At 46.7% G+C, this 13,142-nt stretch overlaps 1 protein-coding gene across 6 annotated transcripts in view; it reads left to right on the forward strand.

Moving 5' to 3' along the window:
• Positions 1-13,142, forward strand: part of POLE (DNA polymerase epsilon, catalytic subunit) — a 52,674-nt gene that overhangs the window by 2,826 nt on the left and 36,706 nt on the right. For all 6 annotated transcript variants that reach the window (XM_038574611.1, XM_038574616.1, XM_038574612.1 and 3 more), the window contains exons 2-16: positions 2,856-2,997; positions 3,368-3,448; positions 3,851-3,895; positions 4,046-4,138; positions 4,412-4,566; positions 5,514-5,655; positions 5,786-5,866; positions 6,596-6,703; positions 7,223-7,333; positions 7,576-7,661; positions 7,975-8,094; positions 9,429-9,561; positions 9,654-9,767; positions 9,878-10,090; positions 10,282-10,389. In XM_038574611.1, coding sequence (XP_038430539.1) covers positions 2,856-2,997; positions 3,368-3,448; positions 3,851-3,895; positions 4,046-4,138; positions 4,412-4,566; positions 5,514-5,655; positions 5,786-5,866; positions 6,596-6,703; positions 7,223-7,333; positions 7,576-7,661; positions 7,975-8,094; positions 9,429-9,561; positions 9,654-9,767; positions 9,878-10,090; positions 10,282-10,389 — 1,732 coding nt within the window. The remainder of the gene's footprint in view (positions 1-2,855; positions 2,998-3,367; positions 3,449-3,850; positions 3,896-4,045; positions 4,139-4,411; positions 4,567-5,513; positions 5,656-5,785; positions 5,867-6,595; positions 6,704-7,222; positions 7,334-7,575; positions 7,662-7,974; positions 8,095-9,428; positions 9,562-9,653; positions 9,768-9,877; positions 10,091-10,281; positions 10,390-13,142) is intronic.

A 13,142-nucleotide genomic window follows, 5' to 3' on the forward strand; every position in this document is an offset into this window, starting at 1 on the left:
CGGCAGCCACTAATCTTCTCCACCTCTAATTTTCTTTCAAGAATTCTACTTAAGTTGGATTAAAAGTGTTTAATTTGGGGAGGTTGGCTTTTTTCACTCAGCATAATTCCCTTGAGATCCATCCAAGTCATTGCATGAATCAGTTCAGTTTCTTCTGTTTTATTGATGGATAGTATTCCATGGGATGGATATAACATAGGTTAAGTATTCACCTGTTAAGGGCTATCTGGGTTGTTTTCACACTTTGGCTATAATGAAGTGGAATGAATGTTCACACATCAGTATTTGTATCAATGAGTTTTCATTCCTCTGGGGCAAATGCCCGGGGCGGGGGGGCAGAGAAAGAGTTTTCTTGTTGTTGTTGTTTTGTTTTAAGATTTTATTTATTTATTTATTTATTTATTTATTTAGATTTTATTTATTCATGAGAGACAGAGAGAGAGAGAGGCAGAGACACAGGCAGAGGGAGAAGCAGGCTCCATGCAGGGAGCCCGCTGTGGGACTCAATCCTGGGTCTCCAGGATCACATCCCTGGACTGAAGGCAGCGCTAAAGCACTGAGCCACCAGGGCTGCCCCAGATTTTATTTATTTATTTGACAAAGAGAAAGGTTAAGGAGGCAGAGTGCTAGGCAGAGGAAGAAGCAGACTCCCTGCTGAGCAGGGAACGGATGTGGGACTTGATCCCAGGACCCTGGGATCACGACCTGAGCTGAAGGCAGACAGTTAAATGACTGAGCCACCCAGGGAACCCCAGAGAGAGAATCTTTTTTTTTTCTTTTTAATAAAATAATTTTTATTGGTGTTCAATTTACCAACATACAGAATAACACCCAGTGCTCATCCCGTCAAGTGTCCCCCTCAGTGCCCGTCACCCACTCACCCCCACCCCCCGCCCTCCTCCCCTTCCACCACCCCTAGTTCGTTTCCCAGAGTTAGGAGTCTTTATGTTCTGTCTCCCTTTCTGATATTTCCCACACATTTCTTCTCCCTTCCCTTATATTCCCTTTCACTATTATTTATATTCCCCAAATGAATGAGAACATACACTGTTTGTCCTTCTCCGACTGACTTACTTCATTCAGCATAATACCCTCCAGTTCCATCCACGTTGAAGCAAATGGTGGGTATTTGTCGTTTCTAATGGCTGAGTAATATTCCATTGTATACACAGACCACATCTTCTTTATCCATTCATCTTTCAATGGACACCGAGGCTCCTTCCACAGTTTGGCTATTGTGGACATTGCTGCTAGAAACATCGGGGTGCAGGTGTCCCGGCGTTTCATCGCATCTGAATCTTTGGGGTAAATCCCCAACAGTGCAATTGCTGGGTCGTAGGGCAGGTCTATTTTTAACTCTTTGAGGAACCTCCACACAGTTTTCCAGAGTGGCTGCACCAGTTCACATTCCCACCAACAGTGTAAGAGGGTTCCCGTTCCTCTGCATCCTCTCCAGCATTTGTGGTTTCCTGCCTTGTTAATTTTCCCCATTCTCACTGGTGTGAGGTGGGATCTCATTGTGGTTTTGATTTGTATTTCCCTGATGGCAAGTGATGCAGAGCATTTTCTCATGTGCATGTTGGCCATGTCTATGTCTTCCTCTGTGAGATTTCTCTTCATGTCTTTTGCCCATTTCATGATTGGATTGTTTGTTTCTTTGGTGTTGAGTTTAAGAAGTTCTTTTAGATCTTGGAAACTAGCCCTTTATTTGATATGTCATTTGCAAATATCTTCTCCCATTCTGTAGGTTTTTTAGTTTTGTTGACTGTATCCTTTGCTGTGCAAAAGCTTCTTATCTTGATGAAGTCCCAATAGTTCATTTTTGCTTTTGTTTCTTTTGCCTTCGTGGATGTATCTTGCAAGAAGTTACTGTGGCCGAGTTCAAAAAGGGTGTTGCCTGTGTTCTCCTCTAGGATTTTGATGGACTCTTGTCTCACATTTAGATCTTTCATCCATTTTGAGTTTATCTTTGTGTATGGTGAAAGAGAGTGGTCTAGTTTCATTCTTCTGCATGTGGATGTCCAATTTTCCCAGCACCATTTATTGAAGAGACTGTCTTTCTTCCAATGGATACTCTTTCCTCCTTTATCGAATATTAGTTGGCCATAAAGTTGAGGGTCCACTTCTGGGTTCTGTATTCTGTTCCATTGATCTATGTGTCTGTTTTTGTGCCACACTGTCTTGATGACCACAGCTTTGTAGTACAACCTGAAATCTGGCATTGGGATGCCCCCAGATATGGTTTTCTTTTTTAAAATTCCCCTGGCTATTCGGGGTCTTTTCTGATTACACACAAATCTTAAAATAATTTGTTCTAACTCTCTGAAGAAAGTCCATGGTATTTTGATAGGGATTGCATTAAACATGTAAATTGCCCTGGGTAACATTGACATTTTCACAATATTAATTCTGCCAATCCATGAGCATGGAATATTTTTCCACCAGAGAGAGAATCTTAAGCAGGCTCCATGCCCAGTGTGGAGCCCAGTGTGGGGCTCAGTCTCATGACCCTGAGATCGTGACCTGAGCTGAGTCAGGCACAAGAGTCAGGCACTTAGCCGACTAAGCCCGTGGGGTGCTCCTGTGCATTTTAATATCTTATAAGGCAGCAGTGTCTTGCCATGATGGTTATTTTTATTAGTGTTCTGGTTACAGAGTTGCATAGGTTTTGAGGCTCCTTCCCCAGTCATGGTTCCTGCAACTTCTATTATTTTAATGAACTGTTTGGCCAAGGCTTTTCAGGGAGGCATCTACTATGTGGCATCCAAAATGCTTACACTGGGTGAACTGAGGGTTGCGGGAATAGATAGTGTCATGATCGGTGAAGACAGAATTTCCTTTCTCCTTTCATTCAGGGATGATGGCCTCTCCTCTTCTGTCTCAGCACTTAAGCGCCTGGAGCGCAGTCAGTGGACAGATAAGATGGATTTGCGGTTTGGTTTTGAGAGACTCAAGGAGTCTGGGGAGAAGACGGGCTGGCTTATCAACATGCACCCTGTAAGCACCTGGGCAGTTGCACTCTCCTTGTGGCTTAGGCCTTTGAAGAGTGGGTAGTGCAGCTGGAGATGGGATTGTTTGTAGCTCTCCTCCTTATTTAATGTCACTGGGCTGTATAGAGGTTACTGGGAATATAAAACTGAGGGGTGTCCCTGTTAACCTATAAAAAGTTTTCAAAGATGAGGGAGAGATTGAGAGAAATCCTCATTTGGAAGATGTGGTATGGTTCTTTGTGAGTAGGGTTGGTAGTGTTTATGTGGGGGTGGAGAAGGGTTTTGTTTTTGTGCTCAGTTTCCCAGAGTAGGAGCAAGAGGGTTCTTGTACTGCATAGAGGATAACCTTGTGCCCGTGTTGACTCATTCTCTCACAGACTGAGATTTTAGATGAAGACAAACGCTTAGTCAGCGCAGTAGATTACTACTTTATTCAAGATGATGGGAGCAGATTTAAGGTAAGCTCCTGAACCCCAGGCAGCTAAGACCCACTCAGTGATGAGGTATAGGTGGGGTCCAATATGCCAGGTGTTCATTTATCTGGGAGGAGAGGGGTTGGGAGGCTTCTAGTGTTCAGCTGCTTGAAGCATGTCAGGGACATGGACCCCTTGAAGCTACATGGGTCACTATTTAAGATATCATAACCAGCTTGGAAAGACCGAGATTTTGTTTGTCTCAGACTTTCGCTCCTGCCATATGTGCAGGTCCTAATTCCTGACTGTGTCATCTGGTAAAAGATGTCAAAGTCAAGGACACGTCGGATCTTGGCTGCTTGTGGGTATAACTGCAAATAGCCTGTCTTCACTTTTCTCCCTTTTTTTCTTTCTTATTGCCCCTGAATGGGTTGGTGGCTCTTGCAGGTGGCCTTGCCCTACGAGCCGTATTTCTACATTGCAGCCAGAAAGGTAAGTCTGTCGTCCATAGAATTAAGTCACATGACCTGTGCCTCATTTTATAGGGGGGGCTTCAGAACTGAAAGAGGCCTCTAGAGGAACATACAAGGAAAACAATAGTTTTTACTAATAGGAAGTCTTTTCATTCTGATCTTGATTTAGGGTTGTGAACGAGAAGTTTCATCTTTTCTCTCCAAGAAGTTTCAGGGTAGAATTGCTAAAATAGAGACTGTCCCCAAAGAGGATCTAGACTTGGTGAGTATCACCTGGACCTTCCAGGGTAAATGAGGCTGAGTCTACCCTGCTCCTGGGGTGAGATGGGAAGAAGCCAAGTTGAGCACCTATGCGATGTGACTGTCTATATGTCTTCTTAGAGAATTCTAGTGGTATAGAGTTGGACAAGATGCTTTGGACTTGCCAACTCTTCTACTTGTGTATTTACTTTTGAGTTGTTCTCCCTTTATTTTTTTACCCCAAATAAAGTCCTTTTTCTCTTGAACTCATGAACACAATCTCATCACTTTCTAGCCAAATCACTTGGTGGGTTTGAAGCGAAATTACATTAAGCTGTCCTTCCACACTGTGGAGGATCTTGTTAGAGTGAGGAAGGATGTCTCCCCTGCTGTGAAGAAGAACCGGGAGCAGGGTCATGCTGGTGATGCCTACACAGCTATGCTGTCCAGGTAAGCCTTGTAAGCAGAGCAGCTAGGCAGTCCACAGGACTGTTTTCCCATTTTTCATAGGTTGACAAGATGAATAGGAAGCAGGAATGCTCAGCAATGAAGTTAGCCTTAAGGCTCTGTTCAGTGTGGATACACTTGCAAGCAATTAGGTGGAATTTCTTTTCTTAAAATAAATTAAAATTATTTATGAGAGCAAGGGAGCAATGGGAGAGAAAGAGGGAGAGGAAGAGAGAGAATAATAAGGAGGTTCCACATCTAGCACAGAGCCAGGTAGGGGACTTAATTTCTGCATCTTGAGGTCATGACCTGAGCCAAAATCAAGAGTCAGACGCTTAACCTAGCCACCTAGGTGCTCCAGCCTAGGTAGAGTTTATGTGTTGCATTTGTGTTAAATGATTTCCTGGGTTGTAGTTTTAACTGTGCCTCTTTCCTTACATAGGGGTGGATTTCTGGCTGTGATAGTAAGGACATTTTGGATTCCCAGTGACACTACTTTTTTTTTTTTTCCTTTTTAAGATTTATTTATTTGAGAGAGCGAGCAAGAGCTAGTGTGAGCCTGGGGAGAGGCAGAGGGAGAGAGAGAATCCCAAGCTGACTCACCGCTGAGTAGAGAGCCTGATGTGAGGCCTGATCCCAGGACTCTGGAATTATGACCTGAGCTGAAGGCAGACACTTAATCCACTGAGCCACCTAGGCACCCCAATTTTTAAAAATTTTGACTTACATTTTATAAGACACATGTCCTAAGTGTGCATAGAATTTCCTCTGTATGGCCTGCTGCTTGTGGGAGGATGTCATCCAAGGCCATTCTCTAAGAAGAGCCTCTTTGGTCATCTCTGCCACCTTGATTTACCTTCTGTGTTTATTCCACATAGATTCTGGTCTTCCCTCTTTTTTGACCCCTAGTAGGGTATAGTTGAATAAGCTGGCCTCTCTTTGTTTTGCAGCGTTCTGCAAGGGGGCAGTGTGGTTATTGATGAAGAGGAAGCCTCTAAGAAGGTCACTGACCAGTTGGACAATATTGTGGACATGCGAGAGTATGATGTGCCCTACCACATCCGCCTCTCCATTGACCTGAAGATCCATGTGGTGAGTGGGCCATTACTTTGGGCAGCCGGATGGACAGTCAGGAGGTGACCCTGAAAGGATAAATCTGTAGAGATACACACCTCCCAGGACAGATGCAGAGCTCTTTATTAACGTGCTGCATGTCCTGCAGGCTCATTGGTACAACATCAGATACCGAGGAAGTGCCTTTCCTGTGGAAATCACCCGCCGAGATGACCTTGTTGAACGACCTGTGAGCACTGCTTGCATTTCCTCCATCCTGACTTTTCCACTTATTTCTGGAGAGATCTCATTTGGTGCTGAAGGATGAATTTGATTCAGACTTGTTTTTCTTTTTCCTCAAATACTTTAAAAAGTTGCAGAAAAATATTTTTTTTGGGGGGTGGTCAGTTTCTGACCGAGTATAATTTCATTCTGTGCTTACGTATCACCATATGATGTCTGTGTTTGAACTGGGCTGGATCTGAACATTTGAGGGAAAGCTCTGACTTCCATTTTGAGTGGTTGATGGTGAAGTGTTGTGGTGAAAAGTGAATTTATAATTGGCAGACCTTGATTCAGGATGGCTTTATGTTCTTGGGCAAGTCTGTACTCTGTTTTCTCATTTCCAGAATGAGAAAGCATTTCTACCACCATCTCCTATCTGGATTATCATAAAGGGGTCATGCATTTGCATGCACATCGAGACTCAAGTGTTCTGTAATTCTAGGATTTTCCTATCATGCTCCAACCTCTCATATATGTTTAAGTCTTCATAACCATCAGTGAATCATAGAATTCTTGATATAGGTCAGTCAACCCCCAAATGCCTGTCTCACTTCTTTTGGAACCTCTCCCTGTGGCAGCTCAACTCTTGCTTTTAGCAGCTGGAGGTGGAGGGGTGGGTGTTGAGATGACCATTGGGGTCTCTGGAGCTCGAATTGGTTTATGTCCAGCTTAACAAGACATCTCATCCCTGCAGGACCCTGTGGTTTTGGCATTTGACATTGAGACAACCAAACTGCCTCTCAAGTTTCCTGATGCTGAGACTGACCAGATTATGATGATTTCCTACATGATTGATGGTCAGGTAAGTGGTATCTTTTGGGATTTAAGCTTCCTAGGAGCAGGAACCTTGTCTGGTCCCTAAACCAGAGCAGTATCCACACTGTGGTTAATATATTTTGGGTGAAGGCAGCCTGGGTGGCTTAGCGGTTTAGTGCCACCTTCAGCCCAGGTTGTGATCCTGGAGACCTGGGATGGAGTCTCACGTCTGGCTCCCTGCATGGAGCCGGCTTCTCCCTCTGCCTGCCTCTCTCTCGTGTGTTCTCTCTCTCTTTCTCTCTCTCTCTTATAAATAAATAAATAAAATAAAAAAATACGTGTGTGTGTGTATGGTGAAAAATTAGTGAGTTGAGTTCAAGAAAGTGAACAAACAAGCCATACTCCTTCCTTCCAATACAAATTTGAGACACTTGGTGCTCTTCTTGGGAGAACTGGGGGCCTTCCCATTGCTGCAGATTCCTATGGTAGGGTCTTCTGCACCAAAAGTATAGTGTTTTGGCTTTGTGTGTCCTAACTCGCGCTGACTGGCGCACGCACTTTCTAGGGCTACCTCATCACCAACAGGGAGATCGTTTCAGAAGATGTCGAAGATTTCGAGTTCACCCCCAAGCCAGAGTATGAAGGACCTTTTTGTGTCTTTAATGAACCTGACGAGGTAAAGAGGTATTCCTTGGGAGACTGCCTAGTATTTGGGGTGAAATGGGAGGAAGAGGCACAACCCAGCAGTGTGCTGGACTGGATATTGAGTGGTGTGGTCCTCATTCACATTGGTGGCACAGGGTGAGTGTGAAAATAGTGACACGAGGTCCCTGCTTTTCCTAAACTTGGGGAGGGGTGCTTGGAAATAGCTCAAAGAGAAACAGAAATTCTCTGACAGCTAAGAATCATTGAATTCAGGTTCATCTAATCCAGAGATGGTTTGAACATGTCCAGGAGATGAAACCCACCATCATGGTCACCTACAATGGGGACTTTTTTGACTGGTAAGTCTGATGTCTTCTTTGTGAGTAACTAAAATGCGTTTGGGAGGGGATGTTGCACAGTGGTGTGAATATACCGCTTACTGCTGCCGAACTGTACACTTACTTACAAGTGGTTGAGATGGAAGGAAAGTGTTTGGGAGAGAAGGGAGGGATAGGAGGAATGCCACTTGGTGGCCGAAGAGGCTCCTTGTATTTTGAGGAGAAGTGTGGGGCTTCCTGGCTTTGCTTAGGGGTGTGCTAGGCGCAATCTTCTTGTCTCTGAGGGACTGAAGGATAACTGCCCATGTGCTTGTCGGTCTTCCCTTATCCTTAGGCCGTTTGTGGAGGCCAGAGCAGCAGTCCACGGACTAAGCATGTACCAGGAGATCGGGTTCCAGAAGGACAGTCAGGGAGAGTACAAGGCATCCCAGTGCATCCACATGGACTGTCTCAGGTAGGCCCGGCAGCTCATCGCACTATCTTAGGAGGGCCTTCTGTGACTGGAATCCAAAGCTCCTTTCTTGCACTACTGGTCCTGTTCACCTCCCTTTGAGGAAGGGGCCTTCTGAGAAGCAGCAGCCATCACCTTTGAGGACAGTGGCTGGGGCTCTGGCTAGGTCCAGGAATGTGCTGTCTTCATCATGTGCTCTTATTCCTTCTGCCAGTAAACATGTTAGCATTGGACCTGCTAGGGAAGCCAGAACAGAAAGATGGCCAAGTAGAGTAAGGTCTTGATGCTGTGAAAGCCCCCCACAAAGGTGGGGGTGCAGCAGCCAAGGATGTCCACACTGGAGATAGGCATTTGACGGGGCTCAGGGTGTTGAGAGGAAGGCTGAAGGGAAAGGAGGTTTTGTGGGCCCCTGTCCCCTGTGGGGAGGTGAATTTTGGGGAGCCATTGACACACTTAAAGTTTTATCTCTTTCCTCTGTAGCCTTGGCATTACCGTGCATGGGTTGGAAGGGGCAGGCCAAATCATAATTAGGATGGGAGTGAAGAGGGATGGACTTGGGGCCGGGGGCCTGTGGTCCTGTGGTTTGCGGTGGGCTTCTGGGCAAGGAGCACGTAGGTTCTAGGTGTAAGCAGGCCTGGGAACCCCATTCCCATGGGGCATGGTGATCAGCGGTCTCTGAGGAAAGGACGTAAAAGGATGGTTGGGGGCTCTCAGAGGAGGTGGCAATACTGGGAGGCCCCAGGGGGCATTTCTGAAGACAAGGATGGCAAGAGTGTGGAGGCCGAGGGAGGTGAGACTCGATGCAGTCAAGAGACAGCTGTGAGTGCTAGAGACCTAGCTGTGTCAGTCATGGGCTGAGCCATGGGGAGGATGTGGAAATGGGCACAGGGTGAGGGGTGTAGGGTGGCTTCCTGTTTCCATGCTGAAGGGGTTGTGTGAGGAGAGAACAGGAGTTTAAAACTAGGGCCTGGGGGCGGGGAAGAGCACAGCAGACTAGCAGCACCCACAGGAGAACCCGGAGAGGTTGAGGGAGGCCGGAGGTTATGGGTTCCCACTTGCTCATCTTTATATTTCTTCATGAGGGAGAAAGGGAAGCCATGGGGCTCAGAGGACTGGCCCTGGCATGTCCTCGTGTTTGTGGGCACATGGATGAAGCCAGCTGGATCTGGGGGAAAGGCTTCACGGGAGGCCAGGGCCTGCACTGTGTGGGGTCTTAGTGGAGATCTTTGGGGTGCCTGTTAGAACTGCATCTTTCTGGGGTGTATGCAGCTTTGCCATCTCTCATGGTTCTCTGTCTTTATCTCAGACTCATCTTTGACCTTTGGTCTCGTTCCCAGGTGGGTGAAGAGGGACAGTTACCTTCCTGTGGGCAGCCACAACCTCAAGGCAGCTGCCAAAGCCAAGCTAGGCTATGACCCAGTGGAGCTGGACCCTGAGGACATGTGCCGAATGGCCACCGAGCAGCCCCAGGCACGTGCATTTCCTCACTATGTCACTTTTAGCTTTGATGTTGTGCCTGCTTGGCTCCTCATTGCTCTTACTCTCTAATGTTTTCTCCTCAGACTCTGGCCACGTACTCCGTGTCAGATGCAGTGGCCACGTACTACCTGTACATGAAATACGTCCACCCCTTTATATTCGCCCTTTGCACCATTATCCCCATGGAGCCTGATGAGGTCAGTGCCTCTCCTGGCCCCATGTGCGCAGTGGAGCCGGGCCCAGCAGCTGATGTGGATGTGGCTGTGGGATTTTGACATGTGATTGAGGCCTGGTGTCTCCCCCACAGGTGCTGCGGAAGGGCTCTGGGACTCTCTGTGAGGCCTTGCTGATGGTGCAGGCCTTCCACGCCAACATCATCTTCCCCAATAAGCAGGAGCAGGAGTTCAACAAGCTGACAGGTGATGGCCACGTGCTGGATGCCGAGACCTATGTGGGTGGCCACGTGGAGGCCCTTGAGTCAGGCGTCTTTCGCAGTGACATCCCCTGCCGGTTCAGGATGGTGAGCCTCTCTGGTCTTCCTGGCCTCACCCCTTTTTTGCCCTGTGGATTCCTCCCTAGGCCTCCTTTGTCTGGGCTGCCCTGGACTTGGCTCCTCTGAAGCAGTCTCTGCAGTGTCCCACCTGAGGCAGATTGGCTGGGGCAAGGGCACTTCCCATCTCATTCCTGTCCTCTCTTGGTCATTTGTGCTAGAATCCTGCTGCCTTTGACTTCCTGCTGCAGAGGGTGGAGAAGACCATGCGCCATGCCATCGAGGAAGAGGAGAAGGTGCCCATGGAGCATGTCACCAACTTCCAAGAGGTGATGTTCCACTGGCCAGGGGAAATGGTCTTTGCCTGCCCTGCCTGTAGACCGGCTTCTTTCAGTAGCATGTTTGTCACATACCTCCTGGGCCCTGACACAGATGACACAGGGTCTCTTCTGGTCTGGCTGTGGGGGGCAGGACAGTGTTGTGGTCACAGTGAATGACCCAACTTGGAGACGTAGGAGAGTTTTACAGGGAGACGGGGTTCTTGGGCTGGCTCTTGGAACATCATGGTGGGTGGATGTAGGGCAGAGGTGAGTGCTGGCTCTCCTGCTCAGTTCATTTGGACTATTCTATAGGCAATGAGGAGCCATTGGTTTTTATTTTTCGTTAAAGAGACTTTAAAAGTGCTGAGAGTCAGTTCCTACGAGTGATGGAGTATAATATAGTGACCTTAACACCTATCAAATAACAGCACCATTTACAACGTGCCCCAAGCCTGGAGACCCCAGGTACCTCCCAGCTTACCAGTCCTGGTCTTCAGACACGGCAGTTCTCAGGTGCCTCTGCTGAGCACTGCTCAGCACTGGGGGGTACTGAGAGACTAGTGGTTTGGAATTTTTACCAGTTTTAGGATTGATTTCAGGAAACATTCTAATTGGCAGAACTCAAGTCAATTTGCGTACTCTGGAAACTGAAGTGCTATGCAGCGGTTGTCAGCTCCAGTTGCCATTTGCTTCAGGAACTCTTTTTTTTTTTTTTTTTTTTTTAATTTATTTATGATAGTCACAGAGAGAGAGAAAGAGAGAGAGAGGCAGAGAGAGAAGCAGGCTCCATGCACCTGGAGCCCGATGTGGGATTCGATCCTGGGTCTCCAGGGTCGCGCCCTGGGCCAAAGGCAGGTGCCAAACCGCTGCGCCACCCAGGGATCCCTGCTTCAGGAACTCTTAAGGGACAATATGTGAAGAGCGTCTAGGCTGAAAACCAAACATGAGTTAGCACCTCAGAAGGAACAGATACTACTTTCAAGTTGAAGAAGTGGCAGTATGAGTATGGTGTGCTGGGCAGAGGCCTCCCGACGCCCGGGGAAGCCCAGCAGGGGGCTCCCAGACGACAGGGAGTGGTCTGCGGGCTGTCTCCATAGTGGTCTAAAGGGCAGCCCAGGGTTTTTAGGGAAAGGAAAACAGGCTCATCACGTTTCTGAGGGACCATCCCAGCTCCAGGATGCTGACAGGAGGTGCCAGCTAGGGGTCTCAGCAGCGTAGGGCTCATCCTCTGGGAACTTTGCCTCCCGGGTAGCATTTCAGAACATGACTCAGGATAAAGAAGGATGGAGTGTCTGTTCTCCTAAAGATTCATTAGCTGAGAATTTAGTAACAAACAGAAGGTATTGATGCTTCTGGGATTTCCCAATCTATAGGATAGATTTTACTTTTTTTAGTTATGTTTTTTTATGATTTTTGGTGTGTTTTTTATCTTGACTGCTTTGGAGGAAGGGTTTTAAGGAGTCTTTTAATTCTAAGGGCATTTTTGTGTTCAAGTGATATTTCTCACATGACTGCCAACTTTAACATATGGCCACTTTCCTGGTTAATCTTGTGTCTATTTAGATGTTTTCCAGTTTACTCAAAATGGTCTAAAACAGAAGTGGGCAGATGATAGCCTGTGAGACCCATGTAGCCACCAAGCTAAGAATGGTTTTCACGTTTTTAAAATGTTATGAAAAAAAGAGTATGTGACAGAATGTGTGGCCACAAAACCTAAAGTATTTATTATCTGGTCCTTTACAGAAGTTTGCCGCATTATTAGATTAACCTGTGAATATACTAGTTCTCAAACGTGGGGATTGCATTCCTTGGTGTTGTGTACATTTGGTGCAGAATGAATTTACCAGATAAGTGCATGTTAATGCTTTGATTTAAGTAGATGTTGTGTTTTGGGGAGTGGATAAAAATATCTGTTCATCAGAAGCCATACTTTATTTTTTAGGACAGTATTTTTGTTTCTGGAGGCTCCGTTCTTTTCTGATGTGCTTCATCTTTTTTTTTTTTTTTTTAATGGACTCTTTCTCTTCCTTTTAGAGTTTTAGTCTTCAGTATTTTTAATTGTGCTCATTTTCCCACATTTAGGAGATTTATTCTCAGATTCTCAGGGCTTCCTCCCACTGGGTATGCTCTTGGTCATGGGGTATTCTTCTCTCTGAGATTTGGAATGTGAATTTTTTTTTTTAAGATTTTATTTATTTATTCATGAGAGACACACAGAGAGAGGCAGAGACATAGGCAGAGGGAGAAGCAGGCTCCATGTAGGGAGCCCGATGTGGGACTCGATCCCGGGACTCCAGGATCACGCCTGGGTCAAAGGCAGCACTAAACCGCTGAGCCACCCAGGGATCCCTGGAATGTGAATTTATATTCAGCAGAGAGTCTCAGGCTGAGACTATAAGGAGCTGTCAGGTTCTTTGATGTTGTTTCTGGGCTGGAGTCCCTTCTTATGTGGATCCATGGCTGGAGGGTTCCTAGACTAAGTGGAGAGTATAATGTCAACCACACACTTGTTGGAGGGACCAGTCTGTGGTTGCCAGGTGCTCAGGAAGACCTTTCTCCAGGAACCCAGAAGAGATGTGATTCTACTGAGCAGACTTCTCTAGTTTATCCTTTCACAGAGGTGGCCTTTGAGGATCTGGCCTTTATTTGGGGTTCTATTTCGTCTCCCTGTTGTGTGCAGGTTGCCGCTTGCCAAAGAGGCATGGGAAATGTGTGGGAGCACTCACACTGAGGGCTGAAATGGCCAGCCTTGGGAAGGCTTG

This window comes from Canis lupus, chromosome 26, assembly GCF_011100685.1.
Source record: "Canis lupus familiaris isolate Mischka breed German Shepherd chromosome 26, alternate assembly UU_Cfam_GSD_1.0, whole genome shotgun sequence".
In the NCBI taxonomy this organism is placed as follows: Eukaryota; Metazoa; Chordata; class Mammalia; order Carnivora; family Canidae; genus Canis; species Canis lupus.